This window comes from Passer montanus, unplaced genomic scaffold (assembly GCF_014805655.1).
Source record: "Passer montanus isolate IOZ18808 unplaced genomic scaffold, ASM1480565v1 scaffold20, whole genome shotgun sequence".
Classification (NCBI taxonomy): Eukaryota; Metazoa; Chordata; class Aves; order Passeriformes; family Passeridae; genus Passer; species Passer montanus.
In genome coordinates this window covers 4,770,609-4,795,920 of record NW_024366592.1, presented here as the reverse complement: position 1 = coordinate 4,795,920, position 25,312 = coordinate 4,770,609, and the positions used below count along the sequence as shown (strand labels likewise).

General features: G+C 41.1%; 1 protein-coding gene across 2 annotated transcripts in view; it reads left to right on the top strand.

Annotated features, from left to right (window-relative positions):
• Window positions 1–1,279: 1,279 nt before the first annotated feature.
• Window positions 1,280–25,312, top strand: part of PHF21B (PHD finger protein 21B) — a 155,101-nt gene continuing 131,068 nt past the window's right edge. Inside the window, exons 1-3 of one of the 2 annotated variants that reach the window (XM_039708129.1) lie at window positions 1,280–1,333; window positions 1,952–1,984; window positions 2,273–2,338. In XM_039708129.1, coding sequence (XP_039564063.1) covers window positions 1,280–1,333; window positions 1,952–1,984; window positions 2,273–2,338 — 153 coding nt within the window. Of the gene's footprint in view, window positions 1,334–1,786; window positions 1,985–2,272; window positions 2,339–25,312 lie in introns of those variants that run through there. The other variant, XM_039708127.1, reaches the window with a different exon arrangement.

Genomic DNA, 25,312 nt, shown 5'->3' with positions numbered 1-25,312 from the left:
GCTGCCCTGTGACCCTCCCAGACCCTGTGACCCTCCCGGACCCTGTGACCCGGCAGTGCCTGGATCCCTGCCTGAAGCAGGTGACACCAGCCGGGATCCCGGGCACGGCCGAGCCCGGGCGGCTGGAGGGTCCCTGGGGCGAGCACGGCCCCTCACGGCGTGAGGGACACACTGGCGGGCCGGGGCGAGGGCGGCTGCCCCGGCCGGCCCCCGTGAGGACAGGGACGGGGAAGGGCAGAGGAGATCCAGGGACGGAGAAGGGGAACGTGGGTCAAGTGGAGTGGGAGCGCTCGGCTTGGAGCAGAAGGCCGGGATGTTGGAGGAACAGGGAGCGAGATCTCTCGCCATGCTGGGAGGGGCGTCCCGCCCTCACCCCAGGGCAGTGCCCAGTGGAGACGCTCGGGGTGGGCAGGAAAGGGAAAGATACCGAATCCCCTGCCCGTGCCCCCGTCCTTTCATCTTCCCCTGTCCCTTTCCCTTCCCCTATTCCTATCATTACCCCTCTACCAGCCCCTGCCTGTCCCTATCGCTGTGCTTATTTCTGTGCCTGTCCCTATCCCCATCGCGATCCCTGTATTTGTTCCTGTCCCTACCCCTGAACGTATCTTTATCCCTATCCCCTAACCCGATCCCTGTATTTGTCCGTATCCCTATCCCACCTTGAATCCCCTGTCCCTACCCTTGTCTCTATCCCTATCTCTGGCCCTGTCTCCTACTCCTCTCCCTGTCAACTATCCCTATCCCTACCCTCGTCTCTATCCTCTACCCCCTTTCTCTCCTTCTCCCTGTTCCTCTCCCCAGGGGCCCCCCCAGCTCGGCGGAAAGTGAGGAATGAGTCCGTGTCCCCAGCAAAGGGGCGAAGAACTTGCCGAGCACGCCGAGTACTTGTGTGCCCGCCCGCTGTCCTGCCGCTCTGCCTCCCGTACTGTCGTTCCCGCTGCCGCCACTCCTTTGCTTTTCAATTCTTCATTTCATTTTGGTTTTCCTATTTATTTATTTATTTTAGTTACTTTAAGAGATCGTTTTCTTCCATTTTTTCCGCGGAGGGAGGGGTGGCTGGCTGGCGGGTCTGTCGCAAAAAAGCAAGAGAGAAAAAACAAAACAAAACAAAAAGCCAAAAAAAAAAAGAGAGAAAAAGAAAAGAAAGGCAGGGGAAAAAAAAGGCCAAACAAAACCAAACCAAAAACCAAACCAAACAAAAAAAAAAAAGAAAAAAAAACAAAAGCCAAACTTCACTCGGATCTGAAAGTGGCAGGAAAGTGCCTGGCAAGTTGCAGGGATGGAGCTACACAGCTTGCAGGAGGCGTTAAAAGTGGAAATCCAGTGTCAGCAGGTAACAGAACGGAAAGCGGGCTGGCAGCAGCGGCGATGCATGCTCGGTGAGAGCCGCGGAGAGGGGCTCGGAGAGGGGCTCCGTGAGGGGCTCCGTGAGGGGCTCGGCGGGAGCCGCGGTGCCGCAGCCGCCCGGGGAGGGGGCGCGGGGGGGACCCCCGGCTCCACGCAGCCATGGCGAGCGCTGCCCCAAAGTACTTTTGCGGCTTGTTCGGCTGAGTTTGGTGTTTTTTGTTTTTGGTTTTGTTTTCTTGGGTTTTTTCTTTTCTTTTTTTTTTTTTTTTTTTTTTTTTTTTTTTTTTGTGTGTGTGTGTGTGTGCTGGGGAGGTGCAGAGTCAGCGCTGCAGTCCGTGCTGGTGTGAGTGTGAGAGAGAGTGCGTGTGTGTGTGTGTGTGTGTGTGTGTGTGTGTGTGTGTGTGTGTGTTGGAGAGATTAGGACGAGACTTGAATATTTATGAGCTTTGCTTGAAACTGACTCGCAGTGTTTACTTGCCTCTTTGTTCCTTACCCCCCTCCCTCCCCCGTCCACACACATACATACATTTAAAAAAATCCATTAAACTTGAAACAGTTTCTAATTCCTCCTTTTTTGTGGGGCGATTTTTTTTTTTTTAAATAGAAACTAGTTGCACAGATGAAGCAAGATCCACAGGTAAATGCAGATCCTTTTTTTTTTTTCTCTCTTCTTCAGTATTTTATCCCTGCCGTAATAAGCGCAGTTGTGCTGGGACAGCAGGATGAGAAACTTTATCAGTAAGAGATCTCATTTTGTAGTCTGCACTGAGCTTTCTTGCTAAGGAGAGTGTTTTGTGTGTGCATGCTTCTGTACGGCTTCGGTGGAATGGTTTTGGCTTTGAACAATTTCTAGCTCGCAAGTTTATTCATCCCGGGGTTAGTTTGCACTTTGCCTTTAATATGCGTCTTGTTGCCGTTTTTGCAGAACGGGGATCTTAAGAAACAAATCCATGAAAGGCAATCAAGAATAGCAGCTCTTAATGAGAAACAAGTAAGGAACAGATCGATTCAGTTGTGTTTGGTTTTTCTTCTTGTTTTTATGGTGCACTATCTAAACATCCGAAAAGTGTCTGCGTTAGCTGAAAAATACTGGCGGCAGGGGATATAACATCCATTTTCTTTTGCATGGAGTCAGAAAATGCATGTTTTGATAATGAGGTCGGATTCTCTGATGTGTTGCTGGGGGAAAGAATTATTTCAGTACTAGTAGTAAAAAGATAAGCAGTAGTTAAAACGTAAGAAAAAAAAAAGAGGCGTCCATTTTGAGTTGGTCGACATGTTTTAGGAATATGGAAAATTCTCCTGTCTTGGGCTACTTTGTGCACTTCTGTGTAATGTGCAGAGCAAGAGTTGGGAAGGAGGAGGCTGGAGCCCCGTTTGGAGCCATTTATGGGTTTAATTACAAAACTGATTTTTATTGATCACTTTATTTCTTTTCTTCCTTTTTTTTTTTTTCCCCTTCCCCTCCCCACTTGCCTTTCTCTTCCCTTGGTCTGATCTGACGTGTTGCCTTTTGATTCGAGTTCACTTAGGCACTTTCACTTTTTTCTACCCCCTTCCAAAAATACGAATAAAACCAGATTAACCCGTTTCAGCGGCGGGGGGGGGGGGGGGGGGGGAGGAAAAAACCCACCAAAAACGGAGGAGAGAAACAAAACAAACCAGGAACCTTGCTCCCTTTCTCTCCCCCCGCCCTTCCCAAAGTTTCTCGAGGCTGTTTTTGTGCCGGGAGGAGAAAGTTGCGGCGGGGGCGGCGGGCCCTCAGCGGGGCTCAGCACCGCGGACAGCGCCGCTCGCCTCCCCGCTCCCCCGGCCCCTCTCCCGGCACTTCCAGCGCGGGAAAGGCGGCTGGAGAAGCCAGAGGGGGATCTGCCGGCCCGAGCCCCCCCTCCTCTGCATCCCGACGCCGAAGTTTCCTGCCGGCCCCCGGGTCACGGCGGGCGGTGCCGGGTTCGCCGCTGCCCGGCCCGAGCGCGGCCTCGGCGTTCAGCACCGCCCCGGGGACAGCGCCGGGCCCAGAGCCGCCCTTCCCTCCCTCCCTGCGAGGGGACACCAAAGGCGACACATCTTTTTCCCCGTCCCTCTTTTTCGTTTGTTCGTTCGCCTTTTTTTTTTTTTTTTTTTTTTTTTTTTTTTTTTTTTTTTCTTTTATGTGTGTGCGTGTATGTTTTGTTTTGTTTTGCCGGAGTTGCTGTTGAAAGTTGCGGAGCGCCCGCGTGCCTGCGGGCGGTGGTTGCACCGCCACCCTTTTTCTCCCAGCTCATTGTAATGAGAATTGGTCAGCACTCTCACTTTGGTAGTGGAAGCTTCCATTTTGTGAGGAAGGGGTGTTGGTTCCTCCTAACATGGAGAAAAGTCTGCGGAGTTTGCCGGTGGGGGATGGGGCCCCATTCATGCTGAACATTACCATTTTGATTGCTTTGATGCCATTTTTGGAGGGGGGAGGGGAGAGAATACCCTACTCAGCAGAGCACAAAGATGTTTAATCACTGTGTAGAATCAAATCAGATAGTTTCTTTCTAAAAGCAAATCTGACACTACATGATGTGTAAGAGCTGTTAGTCCTTGTTTTGCAGTGTAAAACAGCAAATTGTTGACTCTAATACTACTATATTGGGTAGAACCTTGTTTGGTTTTTTGTTTTTGTTTTTGTTTAATAAGGTAAAAGCTTTTCCTGCAACAATGTATCTTTATGTGCTGTTTCTTAAATATCAAAATAGTTTTACTGTTCTAAGTGGATATTTGGAACATAGATTTGATCGTTTCCCCCTATATTGTAGCAACTATTTCAAGGCTGTTTAAATTTTTATGATCGTAGTAAATGAGAAGCTATTTATTACATGTCATGTTGGAATTTAGATAAGGCAGAGAGACATTTGAAAATTCAGTTTGAACGTTCTGATTCAGCTTGGGGAAAATGGTTTTTGCTAAGCTTGCACGGCATATTTATGTATAATCCAAACTAACTAGTAAAAAATTCTTGTATATTTCTGGCTTGCCATTCTCATAATCTTGTAAATAAATCTTTAGACCATGAAGTAATTAAACATAAAATACCCGAATTCTGTGAGCAGCAAATTTGGCCTAGCAGGAAACATCCTATTTTTAGGCAAAACTCTAGATTTCTTTTACTCTTTTCAGCATCCTGTGCAACAAGAGCTCATAATTAAGAGCCTGGCTGGTGGTGTGGTGTCCTCGTGCTCCAGGCTGCCACCTCCAGAGGTCTACACTGAAATCTTTCTCAGGTCACAAGTGAAATGAGTTTGGAGGTCTCAGCTTGTGACCAGGTCACAAAGCCATCGAGTAACTTTGCAAACTTGCTATAATTAGTAGTTGCTCCTTGGGTAGTGCCTTGTAAATGAACTCTGCGTCCTCGAGGGTGCAGAGCAGGAGCAGTGAGGACCCCTGAGACCACAGATGGGCTGATGGTGGAGCTCTTTGGTGGTTTCATGCCCCCACTTTCATGGAAACACCAGTGTAAATTTAAATAGGCAGTTCAAGTAGGGAGGTTATTTTTACATATGTATTTACATTCCTTCCTCCTTTATCCCCCCCAAAGATTTGTTTAGGCACAACAAATTCATAATTCAATAATGTATACCTTTGATTTTGTGTACGCTGAATACAAAAGACCCTAAAATTGCATTTCAATTTAACTGCACGTGTTAATGATGAAACAGCAAAACAAACAAACAAAAACCCTCCATCTACACCTGTTAGGAACATAGCAGGAGTGAATGTTATCTCCCAGTGCCCCTACTCATCACTTTTCATTGTAGGTGGCTACAGTGGCATTTGTGGCAATGTGTACTTTTCTTGAAAGTTACAAATGAAGACAAGAAAGAACTGAATAACAAACTCAACTTTTGAGGGAAGTCTATGAAGTGGACTTTTATGTGCAGCTGGATTTAAAGTTGCATCCTAATTAAGGCTCCCTGGTTAGTCACTGATGTTTCCTTTATGTTGGAAACAATGCTAAAACAATTTAGCATTGTTTTAATATTTTTCATTGTCTTCAAATAAGTACTCTAGATCCACCATTTTCATTACAGGAAGGCAATAGCTTCAGTCAGTTCTTAATTTGGCATCCAACTCAGAAAGACAGCTTAGACTTCTGTCACAAGTACATCCCTCAGACGCTGTAGTTTTGATGAATTGTCATCACATTTGAGAATGGGTTACCTCTTCTTTAACAAGTTGTGATGTGTGATATGACTAACTCCATTAGTTAGTCCAGTGGTTTTACACCTTCAGTCTGCAGCACATGCAGAGCAGCAGTAACATTTTTATCTAAATTGTCAAGCAGCAAGCATTTCTATGTAAATAAAAAAGCCATCATAAGAGCCAGCATTGGCCTTAACAGCACACCAGAGGTGCTCTGCTGCATGTGTTTCTTGCCTTTATGTCCTTAAAGAGTTGTTAAGGGTCTTTTAATTCTAGAAAGTTGTCTCTTATTAATTAATAACTCAGGATTAAAAAAATACAAACAAGAAATCTTTAACCTTCATTGGAAGTTCCCTTTTGCTTGTTCCTCCTTGCTGACATAAGTGTTAGGTGGCAAGCCAGGTGTTTAACAAGGAACATGTGTGGGCCACTATATTTTTGACCATGATAAACTCTGAATTCAGACAGCCTGTCCTGTAGCACAGTAATAAAAATATGCCTTCCTGAAAGACATTATGCCATTCACTTGTGTGTTGCTTAATTTCTTTACCATAATTTAATATCTATGCAGAAAATCAGCATCAGTTTCAGGCTGACTTTCCCAGCCTGTGTTATTGCTGGTTTGGGGTTTTTTTGGGTACTATACCTGAAATGAAATCATTGACTGTATTTTGCCTGTGGTGATCACCAGCAAAACCTGTTTGTGGAAAGTGTTAGACTGCTTAAAATTGAAGTACAGTTCTTGTGCAGGTTGTTGGAGATGGTTTAGCTCAAGTTGTCTCATTGTGCTGATATTGTCTCTGTTTTGGGGAAGAGGAGGAGGTGGATCTTGGGTTTGTTGAAGTTCATGCTGGGCTGTGCCTGTAAATGGCAGCATTGCTTACATGAGGTAAAGAGTAAATTACTGATACTGCCAGAGCTCAATATTTCACATGGCTGGGTTCTTTCCAAATGATTAAGGTAAAATAAGGGTTATAAGCTTCAATGAAAACTCAGGTAAAATCTGAAAGGCATTTCCAGAACCTGATGTCAAACTCTGACCCAAGGTATGCACAGCCCTCCCTACTCCTGTGGCAAGAACTGCATCCATGTCTGGCTCTGGATGTCAGGGCAGGCAGGGTGATGGGCTCCCAGGTGCAGTGTTAAACTTTTCTATCCCTGCACTGAGTCTGTAAGCACAAAGACAACAGGTATTAAATATGAGCTTGACATGGCCATTCTTCTGTATAAGGAGGTCCTGCTGACTTTGCTGGGAATCCTGAGCAATTGCAGAATAAAATGAATTTACTGGATCAGAGTAAAGAATCTGGACTGTAATTCAGAGAGCTCCAGTTACCAAAAAGCTCCAGTTTTGGTTTGTTTTTTTTTTTTTGGCAAAATCAGGTGGCAATGTATTGCTTGTTTTGCCACCTATAGAAAGGAGGAAAAAAACTAGGGAAGTATTTACCTTCAGCTTCTTGGAGGAGAAACTTAGGAATATAGTTTGCATAATAACAATTGTAGCATTCTGTTGATGCTTTCAGTAACAGCATACTGAGATTCCCATGTCATATTGGAGGAAAAGGGTAATAAAGGACATTTTCATGGAGGAATGGAAATATGGCTGTCAGCCTGCCATTAGGTTGCCCTTAAAAAGATTCATGGAATTCACACATCTGTAACAAAAATTTCTACTAGAGGGGTTAGAACCCCATTTTGTTTGGTAGCTGCTGGACTGGCATGGGAAATGCTATTTCATTCCAGCTTTTTTCTTTGACTGTACACTTTTCTCTGCTTGTACAGTGTATCACTTGGCAGGGCTAACTGTTGAAAAGAGAATGTTACATTCATTCTAACCATTTTAAAGAGTTCACTTTGATATTTTACCCACTTAAAACACCTGCTGTCAGAACAGTACAATTGATTTCAATTAACTTTGAATTTCTTCAATAAGATGACTCTTATAATAACTCCAGTAATCCCATGATGCCTCATTAGAGGAGCTGGCTATGATGATTGTCCCTGTGATTTAGCAATTTTTTCCCTACAATGCCTTTGTCTATTTAGAAAAAGGAATGATGCCAACAATACCTTCTTATTTCATTTCTGGTTTTACACTAACGACACTTGCTACCTGTTACACAGTAAAATGTCTAATTTATACTTGCAGCAAACAGGTATTTGTTCAGATGTACACAATACTTTAGTAGGGAGGCTCTTTCAAAGTAACTTTAGTTCTGTGTAGGAACTCTGAGTCTTGGAGTTACTTTTAACTTTTAACTTTTCCTTCTATGCATTTCTCTTTGTGATCAAGGATATTATGTGCAGTATTTTTGTACTTGATTATAAAATGATGCCTCCCTCTGCCCCAAAACAAAATCTGATTTTGAACAACAACATTTTTAAGCAATGGAGTTAAAGGATGGAAATTTGCAAATCAGTAAGACAAGGCCATGGTACATGGTGTATGTGTGGCCATAATGTCAAGGAGGGACACTGGTACATGCAGAGGAGTTGAAGGTAAGGGAAATGTGAAAATAGGCTGTAAGGACAAAGAAGAACCAAAAAGAACAGAACTGGACTAATTGAAATGCAAATTTGTCATTCTGCCAATAAAGTAGACAGTTATTTCAGTGTAATAGGCTCATATTTGGTCTATCCAATCCTCATCACACACTTCTCTTATATGTCTGTCTATGATATATTTTATATAATTTTTTATTTTATTTTTTTAAGCCTAAGGTGGTACTAGTTTTTCATTTGGAGTTGTTCTTGAGTTAAAATGTACTTCATGAAAAATGTTTTCTCCCCCACTGTCTTTTCTGAATCAGCTGCTTATTGTTATGCAGTAGCAATTTCCAGAGTGTCATATGAAATTGCTGATGTGGCTTAGTTCTCACTCCAACCTGCAACTGCCAATAGTAAGCATCTATTGAAATCTAATATGTACCACAGGGCTTTCTGCACATGTACAGGCAGACCCTTCTGGTGAATAGACAGAGAACTAAGAAATAGGAGCATGTATCTTCCTTTTTTAACCCGTGGAGAATTTAAATATATGTCCAAGTTGAAACTATAAAACAATCCTTTGGCTGAATTAAAGTAAACCAGAGTATTGACAATAAGTGCAGCTGCAGTAAAATCAAAGCAATAAGTACTTGAGAACTCTATAGATATGATGGGTGGTATTAATTTAGGCTTTTGAGAGGCAATCTTATTTTCAGAGCTGTAATTCTGTTTAAAGAGCCTGGGTATTGAGGCTCTGGCCACAGCAGCGTGTTCACCTGAAGGTTAGTCTGATTGCTTGTGTTTAATTGAGAGAAGCATATAATTGGCCTTGAAACAGAAGTTAAGTCTATATTGTATACAAGTTATTTTCATTTCCACATTAATTTAGCTTGATCCTGTTGTTACTTTGTGATGTAGCTCATGTATTATCTGGGGAGAAGGAGTGGAATTGCCTTTCTGTGCAACTCAGCTATTGATGACAAATCTCATAAGGTTACAGAAAGTGAAATTGTATATTACATTTCAAATAATTGAGTCAAGTGAGAATCATTGATACTTTTGACATGCAGCAGAGATTAACCTACATTTTCTGTAATGATCTGTTTTTCTAAAGTGCTTCAGATCAGCTGAGATTGCCTAAAGATTTATTGGCGAGTCTTTTCTAAGAATGACGAAGAGAGAAGCTTCCATTCTCAGAGATGTACAGACTTGAGTGTCTCTGTGTATAAATTTGCCTCTGTGTCTCTGTGTGTGTGTGTGTGTGTGGTTGGGTGTGAGCATAAGGTCTTTCTCTTTGATATCATTCAGGCAGAAAGCCAATATGCGCATGTAAATGAGCCTGAAAACGTAATTAAAAATATATATATACGTACTGGGGGCTGCAGTACAGAATTTAGTGTGAGATGCAGGGTATAAAGTGCCAACTGACATTTCCTATGGAATCACTGATACTAACTCTCATCTGTGATTTATGCATCTTGTGTGTTATTAAGTGCCAAACAGATAAATGTAGAAATTATTTCTTTAGTATCATTTCACCACAATGACTGAAAGCAAAATACATCTTGCCCGTTCTGTTCCCTTCACCAAAACAAAAGCCTAAGTACACCTATCCTCCAAGTGGTACTATGAGGACTAAAAGTATTTTGCATAAGGTCAGATAAAGACCTATTTGATAGCATATCTTTTCTGGCAATAAAATATTACAAAACAGACTTACTTGTGAATATATGAGATCAAGGAAATTCTGCAAATCATTAAAGCACATCTAGGAATTTGTATACAGATGGAAAAAGAGAAAGATTGCCAAGGGAAAGACATAAACAATTTTGTCCTTTATTTCAGTGTAGATAACAAAGGCTTGCATATAAAAGCCTATATGACAGGCACCTCAGAAACTCCAAACTTTAGGCAAAAAGCCAGTTTTCTTTGCCTGAAAGTATTTTCTGAAAGTTAGGTCAGCGTGCTGTGTGCAGAAGCTAATGCTTCTGCTCTCCTGCTTGGGGAGAAACTACTTGGAAAAGCATTTATTTTGCATTTAAAAATACAGGTGGAGTCCAGATGCATTTCTATCAGCAGCTCTGCAGCCCATAAATATGTACAACCTAAACCAGTGCCTTATTTACATTATTTTATTAACATTCTTTGCTGAGTGGGCTTGAATGGAATACAATCTCTCATATAGAGGATCTAATTATAAACACAAGGGACAGAACCAAATAAGCAGTCTTTAAAGGGAAAAGAGTCTGGCAGCTTTGTTTAAAGTGTCCTTTAATGAACTTCTTTAGCAGCTTGTATCTTAGCAACACGTTTTATTACATACCAGTGCGGGAGAAGCAGTTTGCAGATGGAGTTGCACACAGTAATTTATTTCCCCCTTTTCCCCCCTTTTTTTTCCTCCTCTGTGGTGACTCAACTGGAATCTGCAGAGTAGCTTTTCTAACACTGATAGCTCACTGGAAATCCCTGATTGGTTCATTTGTATCTGTTCTGTTTTGTTAGTTGATGAAAAAGGCATTTATTATGGTAAACGCATACTGATTTTGTATGCTCTTAGAAATTCAGATATGACTGTTTTGAATAGGCATGGATTTAAATGGAAAACAAGCCCAGCTTTTTTCAGTGCACTTTTTTTTTTCCATGGATGTGTTGGGTTCGGCACTCGTCCTTGGTTGCACACACCAATGAGTTTCCAGATTTGGAGGTTGTTTACTCCCCATGTTAAAACAGTTCCTTGTGGAATTGTTTTAATTGCTCATCTTTCACCCCTCCAAAACTAATTGGAATATAGGAGTGACAGAAGTATTTGCAATATTTTTGTCTTCTTAGACAAAACCTGGCACTTAAACTACAAATATGTTTTTTAAAAGCTGCTGTTTCAAAAACCCAGTTGAAATTCTGCGCTACTGTCCCTCCTTCAAATGACCTACAGGGCTGATCTTTGTTGAAAGAAATACTTTTTTTGTTGTCTCCTCTACTAATTGCATATGTTTTGAGTGAAAAAGTGAGTAGCTTTTTTCAATAGGGTGTGAAGATGAGTATGAGCAATACAATCCAGACTTCATTATTTTTTTCATATAAATTAAAGGGGAAAAATGCATTTAACAAGCAAACTAAATACTATTCAGCTCAATTTACATTTTCTGCTGGCTAGGCAGGTGTAAGTCCAGAAATATATTTCCCTGGAGTTCACTAGAGTTACCCAAAGTTTGCAGTGGTGTGATAAAAACCAGAATATTACCAGAGAGAGAAAAGCAGGTGAGGAGGGGAGAGGGCAGATGAAGGCAGTCCAGAGTGTCAGGAGAACCCACAGAAAATGGAGATTGTTGGTTAAAGATACTGCTCTTGGGGATGGCTTCATTAAACTTCAGTTAAGAGCTAATATATTAGGGGTTGATATTAAAAAGACAAAACCTATCCATTTCATAAAGTCCATTGGTATTTGCAAGTAGACAGGGGAAAGCTTTTGAAAGAGATGGGGTTGTTTCTCTGCTTAACATTAGTGAAATATAAATGCATTTCCATTAACTGGAAAGCTGTTATATTTCTTGAGTCCTTAGTTCAAAAAACCCAGTTTCCTTTCACTCCAAAATATGGATGGATGGATCTCTCCAGTTTTCTGGTTTCAGTATGTCAGGTGACAGCTTGCCTCTTGTCCCTTTTGGATCTGCAATATCTCAGCCTTAGTAGCAGCAAAAAGAAGACTTTTGAACTTTAAAAGCAGTAAGAGAGGTAAAGAATGGAGAGGTAAATGCAGTCCCACTCCCCTTTAAACCATGGCAACACTGGTTTTAAAACAAAAGGGTGTCCTCAGCCAAAAGTGATTCAGTTGCCATCTGACTAACTTACTTTTTCTTTCACAATTCAGCCCACTGTTAATTAACTTAATTTGGATTGAAAAAACTCTAATCTGGCGGAATGCACTAGAATCTTGCACAATCTCCAGGATTAATGATGATAGCTCGGACTGTCAAACAAGCTAAATCATGAAATTTGCAATATTGCTGGGCAAAGGCTTGTGTCTTTTTTTTGTAGCTGTAGATCCCTAACAAAAGGGACCTGGAACAATTCATGTCCTGACATGAGAAATGGTATTTATGCTAGGCACAGCATTTGAGGACCATGTCTTAGGTTACTATTTTAATGTGATAGAGCTGGGAATATTTAAGTCAGGTATAAAAACAAGAGTCTTAACATATGAAGAAATTTCCTTCAGAAATATTGCAGTAAGAGAGAACAAAATGAAGAACGTCATTATTTTCTGAAACATTTAAGAAGGAATAGGAACCTGTGTGTCAGATTGGCTAAAATAAATCAGCAAGATCCAGTGTTTCATTTCTCCTTCAGTAAAGACAAAAATACATTTTTTCTCCAGAAGCACAAGCATTTCCAGAGACTTCTTTAACCCTCTGAGTGCTAGCGGTGTATCTCATTACAGAAGTACTTTTAGTAAAGGAATCTTAAAGGAACTTCCATGCCCACATGAAGCAAAGACTCATTTATAAACAATGAGAGCAGGAACAATAGAATGCTGAGTGCATTCTGCATGAATAATATAACTGAGGATTGGGAGAAGCCTGTGATTTTTTATGCCAAACTCAGGTTGGGAGTGTGACATTCAGCTGATTTTTTGACATTGGAGAGTCATCCCTTCTCCCTGCCATGTGTGTGTGCAAACATACACACAGAGAGGCTGATGATTAAAGAGGGGAGTCAGCAGCTCCTAGCAATGGTGTGGAGACTCAGGTGTAAATTCATAAAACTGGTGGAAATTGGGTTGAGATCTAGGCCAGCACTGAGCCTGAGGTAGGTGGAGCAAAGGTGAAAGACCTGTTTTAAGAATAGAGTCTGAGCTTCTCTCTGTAGCCTTTGCTGGGAGGATGTTTGCATTTGTGTATTTTTAAGTCAGAATGATTATGAGGCCTTCAGTATGAATTTCTATTTCTGACATCTTTAAATCATTATTATTTATGAGACTGTATCTGGATTTAGACTCTGGATTTCAGGCCTTTTGGTTGAAAAACTTTGGCCACAGTTGATTATTTTATCTTTTTTTCCTCTTGCGCTTTCTTAATAAAGTAATTCTCCTAAATAGGCTGAAGTTCTGTCTTTATCCTGTGTGTATTTAGGGTTTGGCTTAATGAGATTCTCTTCCAGGATTCAGACCATAAGGTAATACAAACAGTGAAGGCAGTAGTAGCTGACAGTTTTCCATACACAGTGGAAGAATCAACTTCCCCCAAAACTCATCTTTGAGTGACTTTGCCTAGTGTTACAAATACAGAGCAAGGCATTTTCCTGCCTGAGGTGGTCCATTTCACCCACTGTTATGAACTTGCTGTCCTATTTTATAGAAAATAGCACGTAGGTATGAGCAAGATGTTCTTTCCAGCCTAAGCCATTCTGTGTTTCTACTGTTCTCCCAAAGTTGAGTTGTTGGGTTATTTTGCAGTTCAGTCTTTGGCTGCTGTTTGAAATTGCCTCCTGTTAAACTGAGTGCTGTCAAATGATAATGATAGATTTTGTAAGATGATCCAATGTCCTGAAAACTGGACTAATGTATTTTCTAAAGATCTTCCTACTGCGTGGCCCTATCAGTTCTACTAGTGTTAGCTGGGCAAAGTGGTGTGCATCAGCTCTGTCTGTAATTACAATTTCTGGTAGTCTATTTTGCTTCTGTTTGAAAAAAAAAAAAAAAGGAAAATGTCTGAGATCTTCATGTTAAGATTTTGCAGTTTCCTTTGGTTCAGTTGAGCTGTGCCTGTTTATACTTCTCAAAAATCTGGGCCAGATGGACTTAAGTTCCCTTGCCATCCCAAAACTACAAAATTGGCCAATCACTGTTACATTTGTCTTGATCTCTCAGGTTCTTGCTCTTTCATTAAGCTGGCTTCAGTTTAGGTCAGCATCAGCCACTGGTTGCTGATAGACTTTCTCTAAAGGCTGTGGCTAAACCTATAGATTTTGGTGTCAAAAAGTAGCTTTAAAAATGTTATTCCAGATCAAAATCTGAATAATAATGCTGAAAATTGCTACATGTTTACTTAATGATTCACTGTTCCTTGAAAAAGATCTTTTGATCATCAGATAGTTATATATTCATCAGCTGGCCTGTTCCAACCTATCATGTAAATACATTAAGTTTTCAAAATGCACAGTTCTCAGCAGACTAGACATGTACAGAACCTGGCATTTATTAAAATGCAGTTTCTTGACATGACTGAACTCAGCACTCCTGTGTTCTGTTGAGTTATTATCCACTGAAGGAATTTTACCTTCTCTGGTGAAGGCTCTACTAGGTAGGTACAATTCCTCCCAAGTAATTACACCATTTTCAACTTTAAAAATCTTGAAATTTGAATTAGTGGATGATGGACTTCTGTGGGAATTTGATTTGTTGTGCTGAATGTGCAATGAATCAGCCTTAAACAAAAATAACTTGGTTGCTTTACATGCTGTCCAATGTTGTTCTGAGGGAACTGACTGTTGTCTGAGAGCATCCCAAATGTTTTTAGTGGAAATGGCTTGGAAGACAAAGTAGACATGGGGATTTATGTTTCAAAGGCCAGATTCTGCCAAACTCAAGGGTGTTGGCACAAACACCCTTCGTATTTTAAAGAGAAAAATCCCCTCCTCCTGGCAGAAGAGGTGTACAATGTGTACAGAGATCAAAACACACAAAGGGCTTGGGAAAATGAATTTGAGGTGATATCTAGAGCAAAGGTATTAAAATTGAACTTGCAGGTTCTTTGTGAACACAGCAGGGAGGTCCCAGTATTCTGATGAGAAATAGAGAGGTGTAGGTCAAAGTTTGAGATGGGAAGATGATTTTTATTCCCAATTCCCAGCAAAGCAGAGGCTGTGGAGCTTCAGTGGAGGAACTGCTGGCAGGCAGACTGAATTTTTGGCTACCCACAACTGGAAGAGGTCTGAGCAGTCTCCTTTTCCCACATTTCCTTGTTTCCCAGGAGAAACAGAAGAGAACATTTTAAAATTAATTAGCTAATGATGAGAGGGAGGAATTCTCTTCTGCAAGTTTGATGCTAGAAGGGTTATTAAGATGAGGATTGATACTCCTGTGCACACTTTTCACTTCTTGTTTATTTGCTTGAAGTTAATACAGTCTTTCATAGAAGAAGCTTTTGCTGAATGTGTACCCAGGAAATGTTCAGGAAGCTGAGTTTTAATGGGATTCAAATCAGTAATGTCAAAATGTCAATCAGTAATATCAAATCAGTAGTTGTCAAAATGCTGTGCATTTTTATTTCTCAAGGCTAATATACTACATCTATTTTTAATTACCAGCTGTAACTGGAGGTGTGATTGATTTTCCTCTACTGGAGTGTCATTTCTAACATTTCTGTATTCAGTTGTCCATGTTAAAATGTTTGAATAACCCTCTGTTTAGAGTGATGATGTCCCACCTCAGAGTGGTAATTTCAAGCTCAATAATCTCAATGTTGAAGTAACTTTTAATTCCAGAATGGATGTGTCACTTTGCTTCCCTCACTTGTGTTCCAGGAGGTGTGAGATGAAGCTGATCTATTAAAATACCTCTCTTTCTGTTTGTTTAGGTAGGTAGATCCACCTTAGCTGAGGAAGGAGGAAAATACAAAGTGCTGAGAGATGGAGGCATCTAATGCTGTCACTTCCTCAGGACCAAAAAGATCAGTTTCTAATGTGGGTGTTTATAATGCTCTCTGAGTAGGACAAGTAGTTGTACAGTGAAAACTGAACTGGAAGCAGTGTTTAATGTGGATTTCCCCAAGATGTGTTACTTATATCCCATTATGGCTGGGAACAAGGTCCCTCAAGGCTGGAGCCTCTTCCATGGCATTGTAGTATTTTGGGTTGCAGTCTGCACTTAATTTGTCTGTATTAACAGAACTTTGTGTCCATTGATTTTGACATCTTGCTGGAGCAGAACATTAGAGGGGCACTTTGGAACTCCTTATATTTCTTAAGGAAATGCCACCACTTCCCTTTTTCAGCAGGAATTACTGCCTCTCCTTTCAAATTCCTAATGTTTGTGGTGTTATCCATTACACAAGACCCAAAAAACTCAATGAGATTCATAAACACAATTGAAACTTACCTGACTTAGTTTACTCTGAATGTTTTACTCTCTATAAAAAAGTCAGGAAATGCAATTGAAAGAGAGCATAGTTGTACCATTTTTTAATGTTAAGGAAACAGATGAGTGGTCTTCCAACATCCAGTAGCATTCTTTCATCCAGAACTTTACCACTGCTGACCTTCAGTGCTACAAGGAGCTGAGTGGCAGCTGGATAGGGGGTCAAAAATGGCAATGGGGCTTCCACTCACCAGGCTGGGTTGGGTTGTGACCTGATGGTGCAGGGTCTGTGCTGTGAGCAGCAGGGGAGGGGATCTGCCCCTCTGCCCTGCTCAGGTGAGACTCCACCTGCAGAGCTGCCTCCAGCACTGGGACCCAGCACAGGAAGGACATGGAGCTGCTGGAGCAAGTCCAGAGGAGGTGCCAAGATGATCAGAGGGATAGAGCAGCTCTGCTGTGAGGAAAGGCTGAGAGAATTGGGATTGCTCAGCCTGGAGAACAGAAGCTGTGGGGTTACCCAGTTGTGGCCTTCCACCTGAATGAAGGGAACCTGCAAAGATTGAGAGAGACTGCAAGGGCCTGGTGTAACAGGACAAGGAAAAGTTACTTAATACTGAGGAAAAGTAGGTTTAGATTAGATGTTAGGAAGAAAATCTTCCCTGTGAGGGTGGCCAGGCCCTGGCACAGGTTGCCCAGAGAAGCTGTGGTTGCCCCATCCCTGGAAGTGCCACGGGCCAGGTTTGATTTGGCTTGGAGCAACCTGGGATAGTGGAAAGAGTCCCTGCCCATGGGAGAAGATGGGACAAGATGATCTTTGAGGTCCCTTCCAGCCCAAACCCATTATGTGATTCTGTGATAAGTTACTGGTTTTTACCCAGCGATTCCTCCTATACCAAGTGCAGGTATAGCTGTCTTACACAATTCTTGCCTGACACACAGTCATGATTTCCTGCTGTCAGCATGTTTCTCAGTGGCATGACACTCTTTCTCCACAGTAGAGTCTGCATAGAAACACCTGGCTACATCACAGAATTGATGGAGAACTGTGGATGCTGAGGGGTTAGTGTGCAGTGGGGTTCTTGTGGAGTAACAAACATTTCTTTAAAACTTGTGAGGTATAAGGTGTGCAAAGGTACATTGTACAGTGGTTTTCTTACTGCCACCACAGTAGAAATAAAAGCTGGACATTGTGTTTGTCTCAAAGTGACAAGAAGAATGAGGTTCTGGAGCAACTTTCCAATAAGGAAAGTGGAAGCAAACAACCAGTCTTTTATTATCCAGGTGAATCTGTGGCATGCAAACATGTTGAGAAGCCTTGGCAGGAGAAGAAAACACATACCAGCTACTTGTTTGTGGTCCATAATGTTTGGAACTATTTCTGCAGGATATAGGAAAAAAAAGGTAAAGGACTGAAAGAATAGCTCAACAAGTTAGTCAGTCTGTATTTTATGTCATATGGGGAGTTGGTTCCAGCTGTCATAAACTTCTTGATGGACAGATGCTTTTGTTATATTAAAAAACTGATTTTAAAATTATTTTCTGTTCTAGTTCTTATGGTATCAGTCATAGGAGTGTTTCTATAATAAGTTGAATATAGAGACTTTCAAGGCACAGTTGCTCAGTTTGTAGGAGAGAATTGTTATTTCACAGTAAATCATACTATTTCTGGCACTTCATTTTTCATTGAGATTGTGGTATGTGAAACAGCCATGAAATACCTGAAAAGCCACAAAACATTTTCTCAGAATACAGTGCTCCACTCAGATACAGAATCATAAGGAGAGGACTCCCTAGATGGATATAGATGTGACAGCTTAAGTTCTGACACTGTTATTTCTTTTTTAGCTGCCAGGAAGCACCAGAAGATGGCATGGTTTGTACAGATGTGTGCTGGAAAGTGAATGAGTGAGCTTGTGAAACTGCTATTAATAATCTTGGGTAGAGTGTTTAACACTGTCATAAAGAAAAGCAGCAGCATGCAGTATTTTTATTCTTATTTCTTCTTTCTGCCAGTAAGGGACAGCAGTAAAGTCCAATTTTTCTATTTATGAATCTCTATATATCTGTCAGTCAGTCTGTCTGTCTGTCTTTCTATCCTTCTCTGAGTTTGGATGGTGCAGGAAGTAGGAGGGGAAAAGTGAAAAGAAAGCAATTGTGGTGTAATCTTGGTGCAGCATACACTGAAAGGTCAGCCTGGCAAAAATGGGTCTTGGTGGTAACTGAAAAAGATGGCACCTTCCCTCAATAATTTTGATGAAAAACTTTGTTTGTCTCCTCTGTGTCTGTCAGTTCAAGCCTGAGATCCCAGACTTATCCCTCTTCTTTCCCATTCTCCCCTCTCAGTTCCTAGAAAAAATGTGATGAGCACAGTGTATCAGGGTACTGTTTTACCCTCTGCAGTGCCAGAGTCTGCTAGCTTTGGGGATTCAGGATTTAAAGATGTTTCATCTTAACATTCCTGATGTTGGAAGAAGTAGGAGTGTATTTTAAAAGCTGTGTTTTGGGGATTTGCAGGACCAGCAGGCTCTGCCTAGCCTCCCATCTGTTGCTGGATCCAAAGTTTTCTTTCATGCAGGTGAAACTGGTAAAGGTTTTTATCAGTTTAATGAAAGGGTGCCTCAGTGGAGTAGTTTGAGATTGTGGACTAACTGGTTAATATTTCCTCAGCCTTCTGAAAATGTAAAGAACTATGAAAATGTTAAAAAATAATTAGTATAGGGGAAGAATGAGTTGAAACTATGTCCCCTACCATAATTGTTTCAGCATATGACGTGCTTTGGCTGGTAATCATAAAATCATAGAATCACAGCATGACTTAGGCTGGGAAACAGCTCCAAGATTATCGTGTCCAACTTATGACTTGTCACCACCACCATGGCACCAAGTGCCACATTCAGTCATTTCCTGTTCACTGACACTGCACAGTAAAATTCACAGAGCTGTGTAGTTAGGGTGTATAGCACACAGTTGCTTTGATTTGTTTGGGGTTTTTTTTTTCTTTTCAATTGCCATGCAGGCACTGATAATGCCTTTGTAAGGACATGTTGAGTTTAGCTCTGTGACTTGGTCTTTTATGAATTTTTGAGACAAAGAGCTTAATATAGATCCTGATTCTGATGTATGGCAGGAATAACTCTGCAGAAGTTGGCAGAGTGCTGCAAGGTGGAACTGCTCTCAGTTAGTTATCTCTTGTTTCTTTGTACCTGCTCATCTGTGAGCTCTCATCCACAGAGTTGGTTCCTCCTCAAAGCCAGAATAACTCCAGTCATTTCTCACAACTTAGTTTAATCTCATTCTTGTTTGAATGCATGAGTGAAACTTTATCCATCAGGTAAAGTTTGGGTTTTGTTTATTTGGCTCTGATTTACATAGTTGAAAGGGCTCCTTAATAAACTTTTTGAATCTCAACTCTGCATACTTAGGTGGTGTTAAAATATAGAATCTATGTAAAAAGTATTAATTTTCTGGAAGTTATGTGATTTGCTCAAGTGTAATACTGTTGTTGTGGCTTATTTCATAGACTTTATTTGATTGTGGTGGGCTGGAAGCAAGAACTATGTGTCCAAACAAAGTCCTGTGAAGTTTTGTCTGTGCCTCTATTTCTGGTACTGGTAGTTGGGTGTGTGGCACTGACCACACACCCAAGTGCCTCTCTGAGCTTCAGTTCCTTTCTGAGCATATTCTGATAGCACAATAAATTTTCTGCATCCTAGCTGGAACCAGCAGCTAAGCACAGTTGCAGTGTTGAGCTGTACACTCAACTAATGTGACACTTTGTAAAGGTTTTAAATACATACACCCCACATCTCCAAATGGGTGCTTAGTCTGGCACTGCAGAGTGCAGGATGGGTCTGCCCACTGCCCCAGGTGTGGTCCTGTCCATGTGGAGCATCAGGAAGATGATCACATCCTCACACTTCTGTGGGATGTGTAGCACCTCTTAGGAAGTGCCTACAGAAGCCCTACAGAACTGGGCTGCAGCTTATCACCAGTTCCTGCTCTGTTCAGTGCCAGTTTCTCTTGAGCACACTCAGGCTTCCTCAGGGATGTCACATCCCAAAACAACTTTTAAAAATTAGTTAAGGGGAGAATAGATCAGGCTGTGATTTCTGGGCATACTGAAGTCTTCTTAAGAAGGTCAGGTTTTTTTTTAAATTACTATATTGAGCTAATTTTGATCATCTTGTCTCAATTTTAAATCTCTGTGATTACTGTTTGCTTCAGTAGCCCTCCAGTTTCTTCTTCTTGTATGTGGAAAACGTGGCAGTTATGAATGTTTACTGCTAATGAGTTGCTTTTTGTGAAAGTACATTGATCTAGATCAACACCACAATTTTGAATGGCCTTTGTAAACCCTGTTACAGTAGCTGTTTGCAAAGTTCAAAGTCAAAAAATTAATTAAAATCTGAGGCCCTCTTTGGTATAAAATATTTAGTTGTTTTCTTTCTTTTTTGTTTGGAATGTCAGATGTTTGTGCTCAGTTGGCAGCTAAAGGTAGCTACGAGTTAATTTGGTTATTGTTTTTTTAGGTACTGCTAAATATTGAAATCCTGTTCCATTGTTACATTAACTGTGGTCTTTTCTGGATTTGAATTTGTAGAAATAGTGGCTAAGGTTTTGGAGCAGGGCTGATTCACAGCATTTTGAGGACTTATTTCTGTTGTGACACAAGACAAAGTACTGGTTGCTGGTTTTCCCTGGCTGCATACATGGAAGTGGTTGGGTTTAGGATGGGAGAAAAACAAAAACAAGGAAGGATCTTAGAGTCTGATCTTTCAGGAATCTTAGAGATTTCCATGGGCTATGTTGGTAATTTGGGGAATAAATTCCAACTTTATGTCAGTGTTCAGTGTGTGCCTATAGCAAATTTTCCTCTGTTGTGCAGGAGTGTGGGTGGAATAGTCAAGTTTGCTTCAGTAAAACAGCATCAGTACTCTGGAACTGCCTGTTCACCTGTGTGAAACTCCTTGCCAGAACACCCAGATTGCTGGCACATGTGAAAGTCTCCAGTAGAAGGGAACGTAATAAAAATTTATAGAATGGTGCGATTTTGAAAGGAGGAAGTTTCATTATTTTCTCTTTTTTTCTACGTGAAGGAAAATCATATATTTGCAAATGTAATTACAGTTTTGGAAACCACATGTCATTTTTTTTCTATTAAAGGAGCTTCCAGAAACCTTTTAGGAGTCTCTTGGTGTTAACCCAGGTACAGAAATGCAGGGGAGAACTTCTGTCTGAAGAGCTTTCAGTTTAGAAAATGATAGATTATAGTTCCACTTCCTCAGAGTGGCAGAGAGGCTCAGAAGTATTTAGCAGGGCAACTGAGGTTGTGCTGTGAAGTTTGCAGCAGAGCTGGAAACAGAGTCCAGGGCTTCTATGTCTAGTTTATCAGTTTACCCACATGGGCATCCTGTAAAGGTGCTGCTCTTCCGCACTTCTGGAAGGGATGTGAGCATGCTCTGGCTCCTAAATGAAAACATGCAGAATGCTGAGTAGTGTTCATGATGGCATTTTCTACTAGTTTTGTGAAATAAATGTGAAAATAAAGAGTGTGAAATAAATGAAAAAAAGGCCACTGGCCTCTCCAAACAGCCATAACAACAGCAAGAAAAAAAACCACAAACAAACAAAAACTCCACAAAACAAACAAACAAAAAAAAACCCCACAAACCCAAAAAACTCAACAAAAAAAAAATCCCAAAACCAAGAACAAAGCTTCATTTTTTATCCTTGATGAAATATTTATTTGGAAGCAGCACAGCAAGTTGGAATAGATTGATTTGATTAGCAAGTCTAAATGTATTAGCAGCAAGACAGAAACTATATGACGATTAGTGATAATTAGTTGCACTGATTACTTCAGTCTGCAGTGCTGTTTGACAGATGTGTTTCTGTGGTGCACTCCTGAAAGAGGAGCATGCTTTACCCTTGTGGTGGTTCATGATATCTTTGTCTTGTCATTGTTTGCTGATGAAGCCTCCACTGTGGCACTTGGCAAATACAAATACTCTCTTAAAAGTAAAGTTTAAATTGGGAAATAGTGATGCACGTGCTCATACTGATGCTTGACAGTCCTAGAGAAGGCCTCTTGTTCTCCATGGAAATGGTCACAGCCAGCCCATCATTCCTGCTACTGCCCTGTCCTTCCAGTCTGATCCAAACCTTCATGGAATGCCATAAGAGCTGCTTCTGTGGCTGGAGAAGCCTTTGGATCAGGTGCCTTCACTGGGCAGAACAATGTGGCATCCCTGCCTGCTTAGCCCTCAGTCTGTGTAACACACAGTGGGAATGCTAGTGTCAGGATTTGTAGCAAAGAGGCTCTTTGGGATCGGATTAGGGAGAATAAAACCCTTTGGGTGGACTGTATCCCACAGGGCAGGAACAACCTCTTCCACTGGCTCAAGGCCACCTGTGGCAGGGAACATGGAAACCTAGTTGCTGTAGTCTGACTGAGGAGCAGACAGGCAGGAGAAGAAGCATTCTGGAGCTACAGTCCATGCTATAACCCACCTCAGATTCACTACTCTGTTAATCACAAGGTCCTGAAACATCCCTATGAATTGCAGGTGCTCCTTCAAAGATAATCTCTTCTCAAATTGGGTGTCCCTTTTGCAGACAGTCACTCTCTAGAACGCTGACTGTGGTTCACTTGACACAATCATATATCAAACTATATGATATATATATATAAACTATATGAACTATATCAAGCTAACATCACTGGCTCAGTCTCGTGTTGATAAACACATTAGGCTCTGACAACCATTCTGTTCCTTAGGAGTAAACACATACAACTTTGAGTGTCTTGCTTTTGGTGTATGAGCAACAATCCCATTATCAGTCATCCAGAATAAAGTGCATTATAGTATGTATTAATACAGACCTGTGCACTGTATTTGAGCTGTTTGGGACAGATAAGCTAGAAATATGAATTTGTGCAAGCCAAATGTTTTCCATCTTTCTCCAAAACATACATCTTATGTTACTGTGCATGTGTTTTGCTTGTTGCTTTAAAATAGTGATTCACAGACTATGAAGTGCTTCTATCACTAGGCACACATGATAGGTCAAAGAAAAAGGAATCATTTAAATTTGTGACACAGTTACTTGTTAGTATGGCAGAAAATGCCAGAGGTTAAACATTTGGGATTGCCCATGGAAAACATTTGAAGGTTGCCAGACAGCTAGCTCTGGAAGAAAGGTCTTGGATGCTAATACTACCTGAGTGGATGATTCATAGCCATCAAATCTTCTAGAAATATGTGTATATTTCCAGCTGGATGAACTTATGAGGCAAACTTTAAATAGAAAAGGGAAAGCATAGAGTCTGTCTTATCATTCTAGAGATGAGATGATTATGTCCTTTGCCAATAAGGCTGTATTTCTGGATGTTTCTCTTGGCAGATCCTCAGTCACTGCTATGATAACACTGAGCACTGAAGGATTTTCCTGTATTGTGATGTCCTGGGGATCACTGTGTTCCTTGTATCTTGTACAGTTCTTAGGGCTTGCAGTTAGCCTGCAGTGCAAAATCAGGTTAAACTGTATGGCAAGTAGGGAAGGATCAGCTCCAACCTAGCTCTTGAAGAAATATTAGGAGATATTTTGTTGCTGAGTTTTTTTCTCTGATGGTGGGATTCTGCCCTCCTGTAAAAACTCTGGGCAACCTGAGCTGGTACTTACTGACTTTTCTGGCATTTCCCAGGGGAGCTCAGCACGTGACAGGACAGAGCCCAGAGCCTGCAGTGAGCAGAAGTCAGCAGAACCACCACAGAGGCTGGGGCAAGAATGTCAAATGAAATGAATCTGAGGAATACATAAGAAAGAGAGAGTGGGGGACTGTGCAGAAGGCAGGAATGGAGGAGGCTGAGTATTTATAAGCCTGGTGGCAACTCCACCATGGCTCTGCCTCCCATGGGTGCTGCCACCCTTTTCCAGCTGGGAGTCCTCCTTCAGTATTACAGAAGGTGTCCCACTTCTTGTCATCCAACTACCTTTAATAAAAAGACTTTGCTTTTGCATTTCTCTCTTCCTCTGCTCTCTAAGCAATTAATAAGCATAAATTAATACCAAACTCCCCAAGCCCTTATTGTAGATAAGGCTTGTCCCCTTTTCTTCTGTTCACACATGGGTGGGGAAAAGTATAGGACTTAAGTGGTGTGACAAAAGTCACGAGAAGTGTTTGTGGCAGGAGTGGGAAGAGATCTTCTGACTGGTATGCAGACTCACAGACACTTTTTGTACCTAATAGCCCCTTGAAATCAAAAGCTTATAGACATTTTTATGGATCTGGACCTTATTCTGAACAGTTGCATTGACTTTGTGCAATCTACCTAGTCAGCAGAAGACATTTCACTGAAATAATTATGCCCATGTGGTTTTGCAGCTGTAGCAAAAAGGAACTGCACAATATCTCTTTAAATAGTATATGAGGTCTGGATGTTCCCAGTAAACATGGAATACTTTTCTATAGCTTACACTTTTTACTTATAGCTTAATACTTACAAAGTGAGCTGGTTGTCATAATGGGTGGAAAGCCATCTGTGAATCCATGGCTTCCTTGGAGTTTTTGTCATAACAGTCCACAGAAAACCTCCTTTACTGACTGGAATTACAGAAGGTGGCAAATTCATTGGTCAGCTGAAACAGGAAATTTAAGTGAAAGAGAAAAAGAATAAGTGAAATTAATCAGAGCTTTGAATATGAAAAAAATGGAATTTCAGAATTAAATGTAACTTTAAAAAAGGCTCTAGAAGAGACATAAAGTAACCTTCTAGCTGTCATGCTCTATTTATCTTGATTTTTGGCAGGTCACCTGCATAGGCCATTAAACTGATTGTCTTGGGATATATGCTAGAGATGGAGTGAACTCCCTAATAGTAATTTAAGAAAAGGTGATAATGGTGTCATGCTGACAGTGTACATTTATAGCAATCAACGCTGGCAACTGTTTCTTTGAAAGCTATGAAACCTAAGACCATGAGTTTTCATTAATGAAAAAAAAATAGAGACATGCCTAAAAATTAAATTAGGACAGCTTTATACCAAGCTATTAAAAACTGTGTTTTTAGAAACCATTACTTGGTTTCTTGCACTGATCAGAATGTTGCATTAAGGGCCTGTCCTGACCTGCTGCATTTGTTGCAGGAAGCTATCAGAAAGCCTGGGGAAACCAAATCAGCTCAGAGCCCAACTTCACAGCTACATCTTTTATTGGTTACTTGGCCAAATTACAGCTCT